The sequence below is a fragment of the Mauremys reevesii genome, linkage group 25, assembly GCF_016161935.1.
Source record: "Mauremys reevesii isolate NIE-2019 linkage group 25, ASM1616193v1, whole genome shotgun sequence".
Classification (NCBI taxonomy): domain Eukaryota; kingdom Metazoa; phylum Chordata; order Testudines; family Geoemydidae; genus Mauremys; species Mauremys reevesii.
In genome coordinates this window covers 6,902,102-6,918,490 of record NC_052647.1, presented here as the reverse complement: position 1 = coordinate 6,918,490, position 16,389 = coordinate 6,902,102, and the positions used below count along the sequence as shown (strand labels likewise).

Below are 16,389 nucleotides of genomic sequence, written 5' to 3'. Positions count from 1 at the left end.
CATAGAATCTCAGGGTTGGAAGGGACCTCAGGAGGTCATCTAGTCCAACCCCCTGCTCAAAGCAGGACCAAACCCAACATGAGTCCTGACTCCTGGCCCACCCATGTTCTATTCACTAGACCCACCCCTCACCTAGAGCCAGGTATAGAATCTAGAACAACCTTAATAGGCAGCAGATTGAAACAAACATTCTTCACACAAGGCACAGTTAGCATGTGAAACATGCTATCAGGGGATATCATGAAGGCCATGAGTATAACTGGGTTCAAAAAAGAATGAAATAAGTTCCTGGAGGGTAGGTTCATCAATGACCAAGATGGTCAGGTATGCAACCCCATGCTTCAGGTGTCCCTAAATCTCAGAAAAAACAACGAGGAGTCCTTGTGGCACTGTAGAGACTAACACATTTATTTGGGCATAAGCTTTCGTGAGCTAAAACCCACTTCATCAGATGCATGGAGTGCAACATATAGCAGGGAGGTATAAATGCACAGCATATGAAAAGATGGGAGTTGCCTTACCAAGGGGGAGGGTCAGTGCTAACAAGCCAATTCAATTAAGGTGGAAGTGGGCTATTCTCAACAGTTGACAAAAAGGGGTGGAAATCACTTTCCTAGTGCTAATAAGGCAATGTAAACAAGGTGGCCCATTTCAAACAGTTGACAAGAAGGTGTGAGTATCAGCAGGGGGAAATTAGTTTTTGTAGTGACCTATCCACTCCCAGTCTTTATTCAGGCCTAATTTGATGGTGTCCAGTTTGCAAATTAATTCCAGTTCTGTAGTTTCTCGTTGGAGTCTGTTTTGAAGTTTTTTTGGTTGAAGAAATGCCACTTTTAGGTCTGTAATTGAGTGAACAGGGAGATGGAAGTGTTCTCCAACTGGTTTTTGAATGTTATAATTCCTGATGTCAGATTTGTGTCCATTTATTCTTTTACGTAGAGACTGTCCAGTTTGGCCAATGTACATGGCAGCGGGGCATTGCTGGCACATGATGGCATATATCACATTGGTAGATGTGCAGGTGAACGAGCCCCTGATGGTGTGGCTGATGTGGTTAGGTCCTGTGATGGTATCCCTTGAATAGATATGCAGACAGAGCTGGCACCAGGGCCGGATTAACTTTTTGTGGGCCCGGTGCCAAACATATTTGTGGCCCCCCCGGGGAATGATTGTAAAAGGGGCTGGGGGCAAAAGCACAGCGGGGCGGGAGATAGAGTTGGTCCCATTCTCTTAGCCTCTCTCTGCACTGAGCTGCTCCTCCTGCAGCAGCAGGACAGGTTCTCTTCCAGCCCTCTGGGGTGGGCGTTGGAGTGGGAGGAGCAGAGGCTAATGTGGTTACTCCTATAACCAGACTTTCAGTTTCCAGTCAGCACTGCTAACCGGACACTCAGGTCCCGTTTTCTACTGGAGTTTCCAATCTAAAACTGGATACCTGGCAACAGGGCTGCCAGAAAAGCCTGGGGAGGGGAAGGGGCAAGCACTCGTTTTTAAAAGTGAGAGGGCTAAGCCTTAAGCGGGGGGGGGGGCTAGGGAGTGGAGAGGAGCTAATAAGCAGGGCCATGTCTGCTGTACTGCCCAGGTAGGCTGGAGACTGTGGGGATCAGCTGACACAGTATACCCAGCCCAGGTGACGTGACAGCCAGTGGTGGATTTAGTGGTGGTTAGTAGGGCCCCCCAGCCCTGTGCTCAGCTTCATTTCTGGGGCCCCTCCTTGGGACCCAGCCAAGAAAAAGAACATTCTCTCTTATCTCCCCTCCACCCCCATTTTTCATTCTTTTTTTCTTCATCCTCCTCCTATAAGTAACAGCAAGTAAATGAAAATAAAGTGAGGTACCTTGATTGTTCTTGTAGTCTAACTTCTTTTTCCACAGACCACTTGAAAATCACAGGGGGTCTCGATGGACCACTTAATGATCTTTCCAAATATTGTAAAAAATGTTGGGGAGTGGGGTCTGGCCAGGAGCTAGGGTGAGGGAGGGGGCTCAGGGTTGGGGCAGGAGGTTGGGGTGTGGAGCACTTACCTGGGGCAGGTGCAGGTGGGAATGGGGGGTGTGCAGGAGCTTCCGTTTGGTGCTCAGGATGGGGGTGAGGATGTGGGGGTGTGCAGGAGTCAGGGCATGGGGTGTGGAGGGGCAGGGTATGTGGTGGGGTGCAGGAGTCAGGGCTAGGGAGGTGTGAGGGTGGTGCAGAGGGCAGGGGCCTAGCTGTGGGGGGGTTGCTGGAATCAGGGCAGGGGGCTGGGAGCACAAGGGGGTGCAGAAGTCAGGGCAGGGGGCTGGGGGGAGTGAGGAGGTGCAGAAGGGTGTGAAGGGGTGCAGGGGTCAGGGTGGGCAGAGGGCTGGAGGTGTGGGCTGGGGTCATGGTGGTGCTCTCGGCAGGGGGCTGGAGGTGGCAGCGAGAGTGCTGAGACTCCGCTCTTCCCCCTCCCTCCTGCAGCAAAGAGCTGATCGGCGGAAGGGAGAGGGGGAGGGGAGGGAGGGTAGCACACTGTGGGAAGAGGCGGCAGAGGAGCCTGGCTGCCCGCAGAACCTGCCCTGCTGCAGCAGGAGCCGACAGCATCAAGCTTCTGCCCCCAAAGGAGTGGGGGAGGGAGGCAGAGAAGAGCGGTCGGGCCACGGCCCCTTTGGACCGTGGGCCCGGCGCCAGTAGCACCATGGTAAATCCAGTACTAGTTGGCACCAGGGTTTGGTTCCTGGGTTAGTGTTTCTGTTGTGTGGTATGTAGTTGCTGGTGAGTATTTGTTTCAGGTTGGGGGGCTGTCTGTAAGCAAGGACTGGCCTGACTCCCAAGGTCTGTGAGAGTGAAGGATTGTCCTTCAGCATAGGTTGTAGATCCTTGATGATGTGCTGGAGAGGTTTTAGTTGGGGCTGTAGGTGACGGCTAGTGGCGTTCTGTCACTTTCTTTGTTGGGCCTGTCCTCTAGTAGGTGACTTCTGGGTACCCTTCTGGCTCTGTCAATCTGTTTCTTCACTTCCTTAGGTGGGTACTGTAGTTTTAAGAACGCTTGATAGAGATCCTGTAGGTGTTTGTCTCTGTCTGAGGGGTTGGAGCAAATGCGGTTGTATCTTAGAGCTTGGCTGTAGACAATGAATCTTGTGGTGTGGTCTGGATGAAAGCTGGAGGCATGTAGGTAAGTATAGCTGTGAGAGTAGGGGAAGCCTCAAGGACGATCCCTCAACGCCCCTACTCTGCTTGCGCTACATTGATGACATCTTCATCATTTGGGCCCATGGGAAGGAGGCCCTTGAAGAATTCCACCAGGATTTCAACAATTTCTACCCCACCATCAACCTCAGCCTGGACCAGTCCACACAAGAGATCCACTTCCTGGACACTACAGAGCTAATAAGTGATGGTCACATAAACATCACCCTATACTGGAAACCTACTGACTGCTATACTTACCTACAGGCCTCCAGCTTGGGATGTTTTTCTCAAAGATTTGCTCTAGTTCAAAGAGAAATCAACCCAGGGAAGTTCTCTGGCCTGTACCATACAGGAGGTCAGACTAAATGACCATAATGGTCCTTTCTGGGCTTGGAATGTATGAATCTCTCACCTTGCACTGAACATGCCATTCCCAGAGCAAGCATGGCCCCTTCTCCTCACCTGCTGATCAACCAGTGCTTCCCGAGGCCAGGGCACATGCAAGCAATTCACTCCCGACAATAACCAGACTGCTCTTGCATGAGTTACCCCCTTTGGGCCCAAATGGTCTGTTTCCCGGCCTGCCACTCCTCCAGCTCTTCCTGCAGTAACTTCTGAGACCAGCCCATCTCTTTCCTGGCAGGCTTTCTCCATCCTGGAAAGCTGGAGATGAAATCACTGTGTGTCATCTTCCAGCAGCAGAACCTGTATTTCTAAATGTTTTCTGCCAACCAGCTCCTCCTTCCTCACTCTGAGGCACGTCAGCTCCTGCATTGCAGGACAGAGGATGTGGTAGCCACTTAAGTATGAAAACACGGGGCCAGATTCGGAGCTGTTACTCTGGTGCAAATGAATGGGTCTGCCTTGGTGTAACTGAGCTCAGATGCTGGGCCATGCTTTCTGTCCCAAAGAGATCATTGCAGTCTGAAAAGCCTGTCCAAATCTGCCCGAGCCAGAGGGACTGCAGCACTTTGCAATGCCTCTTCATAATGCTGAATCCCTTTGTCAAATGCATTGAGCTCTGCTGATGAGAAGCTTGATAGCGGCCAGGAATTACCAGTGCTACCACTAGTGAAGTGGGCTAACACCTGTTTTACGCCACATGTCCGGCAGGTTAGCCAGCACACAACTAGGCCATGACACATGGCCTTTCATCAGAGGATCACAGAGTGCTTGACACATGTTACACAAACCTCACCACCTCTCTTGCCACAATTACACCCATTTTACAGACAAGTAAACTGAGGCAGAGGTAATGCGAATTGCCCCAGGTCACACAGTGAGCCAGCAGCCCCTTCCCAGTCCCCTGCTCTAACCATGAAGCATAATCCCAAAATCCTGGTTCCCAATCTGCTTTTCTAACCACTAGACCACCATGATCCCTCCCAACCAGCAGCAGAACCCAGGAGTTCTGGCTCCCGATCCCCTGCTCCACTTGACAGGCCACGCTGCCTCCCACACTTGGTTTAGTCTTTGCCAGCTCTCCTGTTGCTTATTTGATATCAGCCAACAGTCAAGATGTGGGTGAGGGGATCATGAAACAAAAAGTGTGTTAAAATTATCAGGACATACGTCTAGAAAACTGGAGACAAATGGATCTGTGGAAATGTGGGGGATGAAGGTGCCATGGCAGCCCCATGCAGGGGCGATAAATTGTTTCCTTCCGATGGCCCTTCAGTGGCCCTTGTTTGGAGATCTCCTTCCATTTCTGAGAGGGTAGAGGTCCCCTCCCATCACAGCTGGTATTAACTGGCCCTTTGTTGGCAATCTCTGCAGAGAGGCCAATGTCTGTTTGGGCCACAGTAGCTGATCTATCTTCTAACCCCTCAAGGGAATTGTCAGAGGTCCCCTTTTGGCTACTCACTGGACTGCTGGGGAGGGAGGAACCAGCTGCTGGAATCTAAGTGTTTTATGTCTCTGGGGTCTGAGCAGAGTCCAGGCAGTGACCCTGGCTTGAGGTCCCTAGGCGTGCTCTTGATGCACAGACCCTTTATCTATACCCTGTCCTGAGAGCTTAGACCATACCCCTCCAACTCCCCTCCTGGGGCTTGAACACACCATCTTGCAGAAGTCCAGCTGAAGGCGTGAGCCTACCGGCTCACCGTGTAATTCTCTCAGGCATAAAGCATGAAACGCACATCCAGACTTTGCACAGGAGTCATACGCAGCATTGTCTTCACTTAATCACATGAGAAATACACAGATCCATATCAAAATAAGCCCTGCATGCATTTCCCTGCCTCAGTTTCCTCACTGCTCTGCAGCACCCTTTGGTCTGGGGTCAGAGTCCTGTGTGCCCCTCTGGGGCCCTTCTGGCTTGCGTGATGTAACATGGAGCATTCTGCCAAGCTCAGTTACTCTGACCTTGACCTTCCCCTTCCTAAACATCCTGTGCCTGTCTCTCCCCTCCGTGAGTCCTTTTATAACGTTAAAACACACAGGATCCAGCCACGGATGCCCTTGGTGGGGGGTGGTTGGAGTCTTTGGAACCAGGGTGATGGGTGCCCTTGGGGGGCTGTGTGGCCTAGGGCAATGGATGCCCTTGGAGGGCGGGTGCTATGGGACTTGGGTGATGGGTGCTCTTGGTGGGGAAGGGGGACTGTGGGTCCCGGGGTGCCTGGGGGGAGCGACTGTGAGACCTAGGTCAAGGGGTGTTCTTGGTGGGGGGGGCTGTGGGACCCGGGGTGCCCGGGGGGGGGCTGTGAGATCTAGGGCAAGGGGTGTTCTTGGTGGTGGGGGGCTGTGGGACCCGGGGTGCCCGGGGGGGGCTGTGAGATCTAGGGCAAGGGGTGCTCTTGGTGGGGGGGGCTGTGGGACCCAGGGTGCCCGGGGGGGGCTGTGAGACCTAGGGCAAGGGGTGTTCTTGGTGGGGGGGGGGCTGTGGGACCCGGGGTGCCCAGGGGGGGGCTGTGAGATCTAGGGCAAGGGGTGCTCTTGGTGGGGGGGTGCTGTAGGAGTGGACCTGGGTGATGGGTGCCCTGGGGGGGGTCTGTGGAACCCGGGGTGTCCGGGGGGGTATGTGGGACCCGGCTGACGGATGCTCTTGGTTTGGGAGGGGCTCCAGACTGCTCCTTCCGGGAGCCTGGCTCCGCCCCTACGAGAGGGACCCCTCCCCCGACCAGGGTGATTTGAGGGGCGTGGCTTTCGCGAGTGGACGTAGTCAGCGGCACTGACGTTTAGGACTTCCGCTCGCGCTCAGCCCCACCGCGAGAAGGGGGCGTGGCGAGAACGCTCGGAGAGGTGGCAATCATTGGTCCTGTCAGCGCGAGCCCGGCCCCGCGGGGCGGAACACTGACGGGCTGCGACCGTTGGTCGGGCACCGCGCGCCTTTGTCCCCTCCCACCCGACTGTTGCTGGCAGGAGAGGGGCGTGGCCTCAGCGACGGTTAAGCTCTATGGGAGGGGAGGGGCTGTGTGCGGTCACGTGACGCAGACCCCGTCCCTACTGGCGGAGAGCGGCCGGCCCCGCGCTGTGATTGGCGGAGGCGGGGGCCGGGGAGGAGGAAGGTTCTGGAGAGCTGTGGCGAGCTCTGGAAGGTTCCGCCACCCGCCGTATAAATGGGGGGAGGCGGCGGCCGCGGCGGCGGAGTGAAGAGCGCCACTGACAGGGTCTGAGTGGCCCGGCTGGTTGTCATGGGCAAGGACTATTATCGCACGCTGGGCCTGGCCCGCGGCGCCTCGGACGATGACATCAAGAAGGCCTACCGCAAGCAGGCGCTGCGCTACCACCCCGACAAGAACAAGGACCCCGGCGCGGAGGAGCGCTTCAAGGAGATCGCCGAGGCCTACGACGTGCTCAGCGACCCCAAGAAGCGGGAGATCTTCGACAAGTTCGGCGAGGAAGGTGAGGGGCGGCTGGAGCGTGTGGGGGAGGGGCGCTGAGGAGGGTGACAAGGGGCTGGAGGGGGAGGGGGTGCAAAGATGAAGCGCTGAAGGGCGATTGCAGCAAAGCTGGAGGGGAGGCTGGGTAAGGGGCTGTGTGGAGCAGGAGGGGTGAAGCAGGGAAGAGGGTTGGGTGAGGGGGGGACAGCTGACTATCAGGGGGGCTGCCCCCGTAGAGTTACGGTGTGGTGGAGGGCGCTGACTTGATGCAAGTGGGGGGGGGTGTGCTGTGGGGGAGAAAGAAGGGTGCTGCTTTTCGGATAAAGTAAAGGGTGTGGCTCACTTAACCCAAGACAGTGGAGGTTGGTTAAGGATGGGGTGGGTTGGTAAGAAGAGGGATTGAGGTGTCAAGGTTTGGGGGGGGCAGTGCCTCTGTTGTGGGGAAAGGAGAACCTCTTTGGAGGAGGGCTGGGGAAGACAGTATATCCATGGGGAGAAGGAAATTCTGATGCAGCTCTGTACTAGGCCACTTGTACCAGGTGGTTTTGGGTGCCATGGTGATTGGTATCCTGTGTAAGTGCTTTCCCTGAAGTGAGGTGTAGTACTGAGATTGGGGAAGGGGGACATTATGCTCTAATGGGGCACACTTGAACTTTCTGGAGAGGGAGCTGGGTATCCCTTTGCACCTGGTATCCCCCGTACACACAGGATGATGGAGAGAGGTTCTCTTGGGGCAACCCTGGGAGTGACAGAGAAGTAAAGTATTCACTAGTAGCTGGACTCCCTTAATTTTATTCCCCTGCTTCTGAAATTCTTTGGGTTTGTAAGTCTGTAGAGGGGTGCATTTAGTTGGCTTTCAGGGAACAGTACTGAATCCTGGGCTTGTGTGTGTACAGGAAGGGACACAATTTGACAGTTCAGCTTGTAGATGCTGTCAATGGCATGGGATGGTTAAGTGGCTGTGAAAATGACTGTCAACAAACTAATCTAAGAGGAGACTCCTAGGAACAGGGAGATCTGGTACAGGGATAGTTATGAAAGAAAGTAGAACTCGTTCCTATTGTCTGTAAGTGGATTTGGGAATTGGCCAGTTTCTTTATTATCTTGGAGAGCGTCCTGTTGCATTAATAACATACCCGGTTAAAACTATTAATAAAACACCAGTGTCAGACTCTTTGGGAGACCTGCTCTGAAGTCTGTGGGCAAAGCCTGGAGGCATTGTACCTGCCTGACTTCCTCCAGATTAAGGAATTAAACTTCTGCATCAAATCTCTAATTTAACATTAGTCCAGATTGGTTTTTCTAGGGTGCAGTCTCATCCATTTAGATGACTCAAGCAAAGGAGCTTGCTCTGTACTTTCTCAAACACTCCTAGCTTGGCTAACTCAACTCTCAATATTTGTATTCAGCTGAAACTGGAAGAAGAGAAGGACTTGTTTCAAACTAATTGAGTTGATATCTACAATGCCCTTAGCTGGAAATAACTGTCCTTAAACTACTTCCCAAAAGTGGAGTTTGATCTGCTTTTCAGTTGCTAGTTTCCTGTGTTTTATATCTTGCACTTCCTGTAAATCTTAGTGATTTCCCCTTAAGAGCTGATGCCTTAGTAGTAGTATGCTGATAGGCTGCTTTTCTAGGAGAGGCGGAGACATGGCTAGAGAATGGCTTTGCTTTTCACTAGAAGATTCTAGAAAATTTGTTTGCTTGTGTATGTTAGGCTATGAAACTTGCCTCAGTAACAGTGTTTCATTGAAGTAGGATGAATTTAACTTGCTGTCTCCAAGCACTTCAGATTAAATTATTTTTGCCTACAGTGATTGTAAATCAGACTCTCTGTAGATAGGCCAGCAAGGTTTGCTGCCATATTAAGGGGTACAGTTGGGTCAATTATAAAAAATAAACTGCTCTGAATAAGTTACTACTTTAGGAGACTCAGTAATTGAGGGAGATGAGAGCTCTTAAACATGGCTCTAATTTCTGACTAGGGAAGCTTGAATCCTGACACCATTTTAAGATGACAGCAAACCTCTTTTTGGTGATGCATCTCAAACTTAGTTATGAATAAAAATCTCTTTTCAGAGATCTTGGGAGGGCGGGGGGAGAGTCTTGCAGTTAACAAAGCCATGGGGAATTGGACTCTTGATAAGAACCTAGTAAACTCAAGCTTTGACTAACTACTGGATTATATTTACTCTGTTTTTCAGGACTAAAGGGAGGTGGTCCCAGCAGTGGTGGATGTGCCAATGGTGGTAACTCATTCAGCTACAGCTTTCATGGAGATCCTCATGCTATGTTTGCAGAGTTTTTTGGTGGGAGGAACCCATTTGATACCTTTTTCGTACAAAGGAATGGAGATGAAGACATGGATGTTGATGACCCTTTCTCCACTTTTCAGATGGGGGGCTTTAGTAACATGGGCTTCTCTCGCGCCCGCTCGGGCCATGAAAGTATACGCAAAAAACAAGACCCTCCTGTCATTCATGATCTGAGGGTTTCCTTGGAGGAGATATTCACTGGCTGCACCAAGAAAATGAAAATCTCTCACAAACGACTCAATACGGATGGCAAGACCACACGGAATGAGGACAAGATTCTGACCATTGAAGTCAAACGAGGGTGGAAAGAAGGAACAAAGATTACTTTTCCCAAAGAGGGAGACCAAACAGCAAACAACATTCCAGCTGACATTGTCTTTGTTTTAAAAGACAAGCCACACAATGTCTTTAAGAGAGATGGCTCTGATATTATTTTCCCAGCTAAGATCAGCCTCCGTGAGGTAAGCAAAGGTGTCTGATTCAGTATGGGACTCTAGTGGGTGGCTTGGTTTGGGTTTTAGATAGTGGGAGTAACAAATGGGAATACTGAGATCTCTTCTCTCCCCTACACTTTGTTCAGTATCTAGGTGAATCCATAATAAGTCACCTGTCTAACTGCTCTCTGGTCTGTATAAAATAAGTTGTTAGCCTCAGGATCCTTCCTTGTGAAGCAACCAGTGGTCATAAGCCACCATGAGAGATGGCAGATCACAGGCAAACTGTTTTCTTGAGAAGGTGAACTTTCAACATCCAAACTGACCCACATTGATGGATCAGCAGGAAGGGTTGCACAGCTATTTGTTTGTTGTGGTATATTTGTACAATTTCTAGTGCAGTTAATCTGGTGTCTGTATCAGATTAACTCAGCAGGATTCAGAAGAGCCTAACTAGAATAAACAGGCCATCACAATGAAATATTTTCTCTGTGGTTATTTGGGAAATCTGCTAGAGATTGTGTATGCAGTGTTCTAATTGCCCTGTTTTTATACTTAGGCCCTGTGTGGTTGCACCGTGAATGTGCCGACGCTGGATGGCAGAACCATTCCAATGGTATTTAAAGATGTCATTAAACCTGGGATAAAGCGGCGAATCCCTGGAGAGGGCCTCCCATATCCCAAGAATCCAGACCAGCGAGGGGACCTTATTATAGAATTTGAAGTAAAGTTTCCAGACAGAATTCCACAGGCTTCCAAAAGTGTCCTAGAGCAGATCCTACCAATATAGCAAGTCTGCTCACAGAGAACTGAAATAAGGACACTTCCAAAGCAAAAGGTTTTTGGACCATAACCAGGACTTCAGGGTTTCTCATTAGTGGAAGTTGTTGACTTTCACACTGTGTTTTTCCCCCCAAGAGTACCATCTTCAAAATTGTGCATTCACTTTTCAGTGACTCTAGTCCCAGATCATCACTTGAAGTATTTACATCAGTGAGCAGCTGCTTGTGGGAGGAATCTGCAGAACATCTCATGGTCAAACCTTTCTTCTGGTGACCAGTTTCCACCCTAGTGCTCAATGTGCTGCCTTCCCTTAACTGGTTACCCACAGACTGGGCATCTGTTTCATTTCATCTCGTGCAGACCTGTAGTTCCTCCACTGGAAAGGGTGAAACAAAAGTCTAAAACTGGACTTGCAAGTAAAACAATCTCCAGCATCTTTCCTTTGCTGTTGTACTGTGTTGTGTCACTTGTCACTTCCTACTCTGAAGGACTTTCCTACTGGGACACTCCTAAATGTTCTTAACTATTTTTAGTTCCTGTAAGTTGTCAGTGTCTTGCTAACGGTTTTCTTAAAAGTTTTTCCTTCTGTCAGTCATGTTAGAAGGAAGGCACCCTTTGTTTGACCTTGAATGTGATCCTGAATGAGTAAGCCCTTAGCCAATGTGTGATGAGTTTAAACTCAACTACCAACGTTAACAAGGTCTGGTCTAGTAAAAATATGCAAAGGAAAATGGATCTTAAGTATAATACTCTGAATCATTCCCTCTATGAAAGTCTTCCCACTCGCATAGACATTTTAAGGTCTCTTAGCCTGGTTCCTGGTCATGGGCTGAACAAATGGGGGCAGCCATTTCTCATTCCAGGTACACTGTACCTAAACCGGATGCTAAGTCTTATTCATCATCCTGCATGCAGGGTCAGTGTCAAAACTTACGTTAAAGACTTATTCAGTACACTAATGGACTCTGGACTTTTTTCAAAGGACTCTGATCCTCTGAATTGGTAGCACCACCGGAGTTATCCTTTTTGATAAAAAGGATTTTTGTTCCTGATACAGGAGCACTGTGGCACTTCCTGTATATATTATATATTTTTTTGTATACATTTGTGTAAAGTTGATGTGTGTAATGCAGTAGAGCATCTTATATTTTATAGGATTGAGTACATTGATAAAGATTCATAAGGGGGTTGTGAGAGAACATGTGCTCTCAATCCAGTGGGGGAGCATGAACCTGGAATGCACTGGAAGCTTACCTTGTAATGTTACTGCCATGACGACAGACTGTCAAAGACCTGTGTCACAATTAAAGTCTCCTTAACTGAAGGAAAAGATCTAGGCATGTCTGGGGGCAGGATTGGGTATCTGGAATGAAGGACTTATGAAAACATGTCATTAAACGTCAGTGAATTGGGGAAATGCTGTTACGATTAACTCTTGTTGAATACTGGTTTAGTCACTAAACACCCATCTCTTGCAGAGTGCAGTAGCACTAGCGCTTTTCACTGAGCTAGTATCATCCCTATGGTGGAATTACTAGTACAGCCAGCCTGTGCTTATTGGGCTGAGGCCTAAATCTTTACCCTCTAATGTTGTCTGCTTTTCTTATGCCACTTTCAGTGTTACCACCGATGGAACAGCTGCACTACTCCGGAACCAAGGGTGGTGCAAAATCTTGTAAACCTGGATTCATTAGAATTGTGGCGCACATAACTTGCACAATAAAGCTTAGAGCTGGGGGGAGGAGCTAGGAATTCTTGTCAAGCTAGTCTGTGCATTCTATACCTCCTCTGGCTTGAGTCACAAATGTACTTTGGGAGGGTGTGCTATACTTTTTTTTTTTTTTCCTAGGGGAGAGCTCCCATGGGCTAGAACTATGCTGCTTCAGTTGTCTGAGTGGTGGCACGTTACCACCATCTCATCTCTTGATTCTCTCCCCTCCACAAGAAGGATGCCATTCCAAAATGGATGTCTTAAATACTTGTGATAGCTGAAAAAGCAAATGGCTACAGACTGTACTTCATAACAATGATACTGCTATTTAAAACTACTCACCTCATGCTTGTTTCTACTACCTTTTACTATCCTTGCTTATATTTAAGGCTAAGATTTTATCAGGAATATTTTTAGTAAGTCATAGGTCACTGGTAAAAAGAGAAATTCATGGAAGTTGTGAGCTGTCTGTGACTCTTACTTAAAATATCCCTCACAAAATGGGGATGTGGGGTTCCCTATACTGCCTGAAGCAGTCAGCTGTGCAGGGGTTACAGGATGGTACTGTGGCAGTTTGGAGCTCCAGGGACCACTAGAGGTGACAGGAGTATCCTGTAGCTCCTGACCACTGTAGGCTGAAGTCACAGAGGTAGCTGGAAGTCAGATTCTGTGACTAAACTGTAGCCTTACTTATATTGTGTAAACACTCCCCTGGGGGGCAGAAGCCCTGACACTATGGGCAGAACTGGGGCCATGGAGGGCATTTCCCCTCCCCCCCCCCCAAAAAAAACCACAAAACAAAAAAAAACCCTGCAGCACAAGAGCATGGCAGTTCTAAGGGCAGCTCTATGCCTCCCCTGCCCCATCTCCTCTCCTCAGCCCTTGGTCAGGTGGGATGCTGGAGCAGGGCATGTGGGACAGCTGCTGCTGTAGGTGGTGCCATGGAGCAGGCAGTGGCAGCATTTCCCCCCCCTCCCCCCCTTCCTGGTGTCCTGGTTTGAAGCTGCTTCTCAGCTCCCCACCCCCTTTGCTCCCACAGAGGCAGCCGGTAAGAGCCCCCTGCGTGGGGAGACCTAGCTCAGTGGCTGGGAGACTCCTCTGGGAACAGGGACCACAGGGGGCCCTCCCAGCACATAGCCCCTAATACCCCTCTCCCTACACCCTGAGGCTATGCCCTCCCTGCCTCCTGAGCTGCCCTCTGCCTACACCCAGTCCCTAGCCACCCCCCTTCTTGCACCTATAGCCACCCCATGTGTGCACATAGCCCCAGCTACCCTCTCCCTGTATCTTGAGCTACCCACTGTTTGCATACAGTCCCTAACTACCCCTCCCTACACCCTAAGCTGTCTTCAAACTTTTTGAGCTAAGCTCCCCACCTGTGCTAGGCCCTGGAGTTTTTATAGCATGTCAAGGGGGGGGCTCAGAAAAAGGTTGAGAACCCCTTCTATAATGGAGTTGCAAAAGAGCACATGAGCATCATGTGAAAGAATCAGGTGCCGAAGGGGAATTGGCTGTACTTAACACCATCTCTAGTAAAATGATAGTAGTAATCTATAACTTCCTCTTCTGTTCCTGTTTGCAATATTCAGTATCCCTGTCTGCCTTACAGCACTGGAAAAGTAAGAGTAGGGAAGTATTTAGGTATCTCAGCCGGTAGTTTCTCCTCTTCTTTTCCTGTCAAGATCTGCCATTTTTTGCTTTCTTGTTTTAACGGCCCTGTGGGCTTCTCTTTCAATAGTCTGCCTTGCTCTGTCATCACCTGCTCTTTAGTGGATGCTGTTAGAACCTTCTGGTGCTTTTCCACAATAGCTGCTAGTTCTGGTCCTCCTTGGCTGTAGGCCCTAGTAGCTGCTTATGTTTCTTCCTACAGCACAGCAACCCCTGCTGGGTATAACTAGACTGACCACTTGTGTCAGAGTGTTCCTTGTACAGAAGTGACTGGCTGTACTTTAAAAGGAAGCAGTGTGACCTGCTACTCTTCCCATGAATAAGTTTGAGAACTTGCTCTAGCACAGCAGTATTCCCTCACTTGTACCCTGTACAGCTGGAAAACAAAAGCCTACTCCCTGATAGGGTGACAAATGGGGGAGAGAGAGACAGGGATGTTAGGGGCAGCACAAATCCATTTTCTTAAAAGTTTTCAGAGCTGGTTCACACCCACCCCTCCGGCCATGGTTTTATGGGGGATTCCATGTAGCAATCTGATGTCCATATCCCAAGCTTCCATATGTTAAGGCTGTCAATCAAGGGCCCTATATTAAGCTGGGCTGCAATCTTCTCTCCCCTCAGCCTTCCTTCATGAGTGGAAACTTTCTGCAATGAAATGATACAAACCCAAATCCTGCCATGGTCCCCCACCTTTCTTAGTATATGTGTAAATGTTTGTGTGATGTATATTCCAGGGGGTCCCTGGCATAAGGTGTTGGGTGAAGGGTCAGAGAGCAGAAGATATAATTTGCTGCTGCCTAGCACACCACAAGCATTTCATAAATAACTGACCCATAAGAATTGTCCCCTGTTAATAAGGCTCATGTGCAGCTAGCAGGCCTGCATGCCCATGGAAACTACCTGAACCAGTATGCAATGCATGCTAGTCTAATGCATCATAAGAGCATTGCAGCTGGGGGACTATTGTATCAGATTCCACCTATATTTGAAGAATTAAGGTGGTTGTAATATGGTCCTCAGGCTCCCAGCAATCCCCTAGCTCCACCAGTCAATGGTACAAAATAGGGAAACACCATGCTTTGTGTTTATTTTATTCTGATAGTGCTTAAGGGCCAATTGAGAACCATCACCTACTGGGCTAGGCACTGTGCAAACAGTAGGTGATGGTATCTACCTTGTAGCGCTTACATTGTAAACAGACAACCCACACACCGTGGATGGAGGAAGCAGTATAACAAGCAGTGTGAACTATGTGAGAGCAGCAACCATATCAGTTCCATGAGTAGTTTTTAGTTTAGTTGGGATTAGCTAGGAGGGGATCAGCTGGATGGGGAGGGGGGGTGAGGGCAGGAGAAAAGAGGTGCAGGTGTGGAGTAAAGCTAAGGTGAAAAAAAACCAACCACTCAGCATTCAAACACAGAAAATCCACTAAAAGCTAAACTTCATTATTAAAAGTTCACCTTAAAAAGTGTCAGGTATTAAAAGTGCTCATCATTGTAAGCTTTGAAATGCAAAACTGTACATGTCACAACCCTGAATTAAGTGCATCCCCCCAGTTTCTCATGTCTGGTGGAACAAAAGGCACTAGCTACCGAACTGAAGGAATGTCAAATGCACACCTCCCTTACTAGCTTACAAACAGTACAATTATTCGTCTGTATTACAATAGTACCTAGGAGCCTCAAGTTCACCCAGCTACAAAATGGGTACCTAGTCCATCAGGGTAGGCAGTCAAAGGCAGTTGAACATGGGGCTAGCCAAATCGCTCCCTTGTGTACTGTTGCCTATGAAACTTACATGCCTTAACTGCGTCAGCCGAACGAGCCACTGGCACAGGAGATCTTTGCCTAGCCCACAGACTAGGACCCCATTGTGCTATGTGCTGTACAGCCACTGAACATTCAGTCCCTGCCCCAAAGAGCCAAAAATCAGATAGATGGACACAGATGAGCAAAAGTACAGGGAAGCAATGACCTGAAGGAAGAGCGCTGTGGAAACTTGAAAGCTCGTTTCTTCCAACAGAAGTTAGTCAAGTAAAAATATGACTTCACCCACCTTGTCGCTCCCATCCTGGGACCGACGTGGCTACAACACTGCAAACAAAGAAGCAATGACACAGAATTGGTCAGCATGCTAGGCTGGACCCTGATCATTTTGGGGGGAGGAGGGGACAATGCACCTGATACAGTTAGCCCACCGATACCTTTGCCTGCTCATTTCTGATTGGCTATTTTCAACCTTCTTGCTTGTGATTGGCCAAGGGAAGCAGCTGGGGCAGAATTGGTTAATAGCCATTTCCTGCCAGCTCCCCTCCTTCTTCAATGGTATCTCGCTAGTCCACCTCTGAATGGTATTTCCCACTCTCCCTAGGGCTTCTGGATGGTATCTCCCTAAGTTCCGCTTTCCTCCCCCCATCTCCTGGGATGGTATCTCCCCTGCTGTTTGGATTGGACGCTTCCATTGCGCTATGGTTCCGGAATCTGCCCGCCCAGCTCCCCTCCCTGTCCAGC

At 49.6% G+C, this 16,389-nt stretch overlaps 2 protein-coding genes across 3 annotated transcripts in view; both read left to right on the top strand.

The window, feature by feature from the left end:
• LOC120391382 (adhesion G protein-coupled receptor E5-like) overlaps window positions 1–16,389 on the top strand; it is a 1,047,477-nt gene that overhangs the window by 145,676 nt on the left and 885,412 nt on the right. The window lies entirely within an intron of this gene.
• DNAJB1 (DnaJ heat shock protein family (Hsp40) member B1) lies at window positions 6,599–12,991 on the top strand. The gene is made up of 3 exons (XM_039515061.1): window positions 6,599–6,990; window positions 9,173–9,744; window positions 10,277–12,991. Exons 1-3 carry the CDS (start codon window positions 6,780–6,782, stop codon window positions 10,505–10,507), a joined length of 1,014 nt encoding a protein of 337 aa, XP_039370995.1. The 5' UTR covers window positions 6,599–6,779; the 3' UTR covers window positions 10,508–12,991.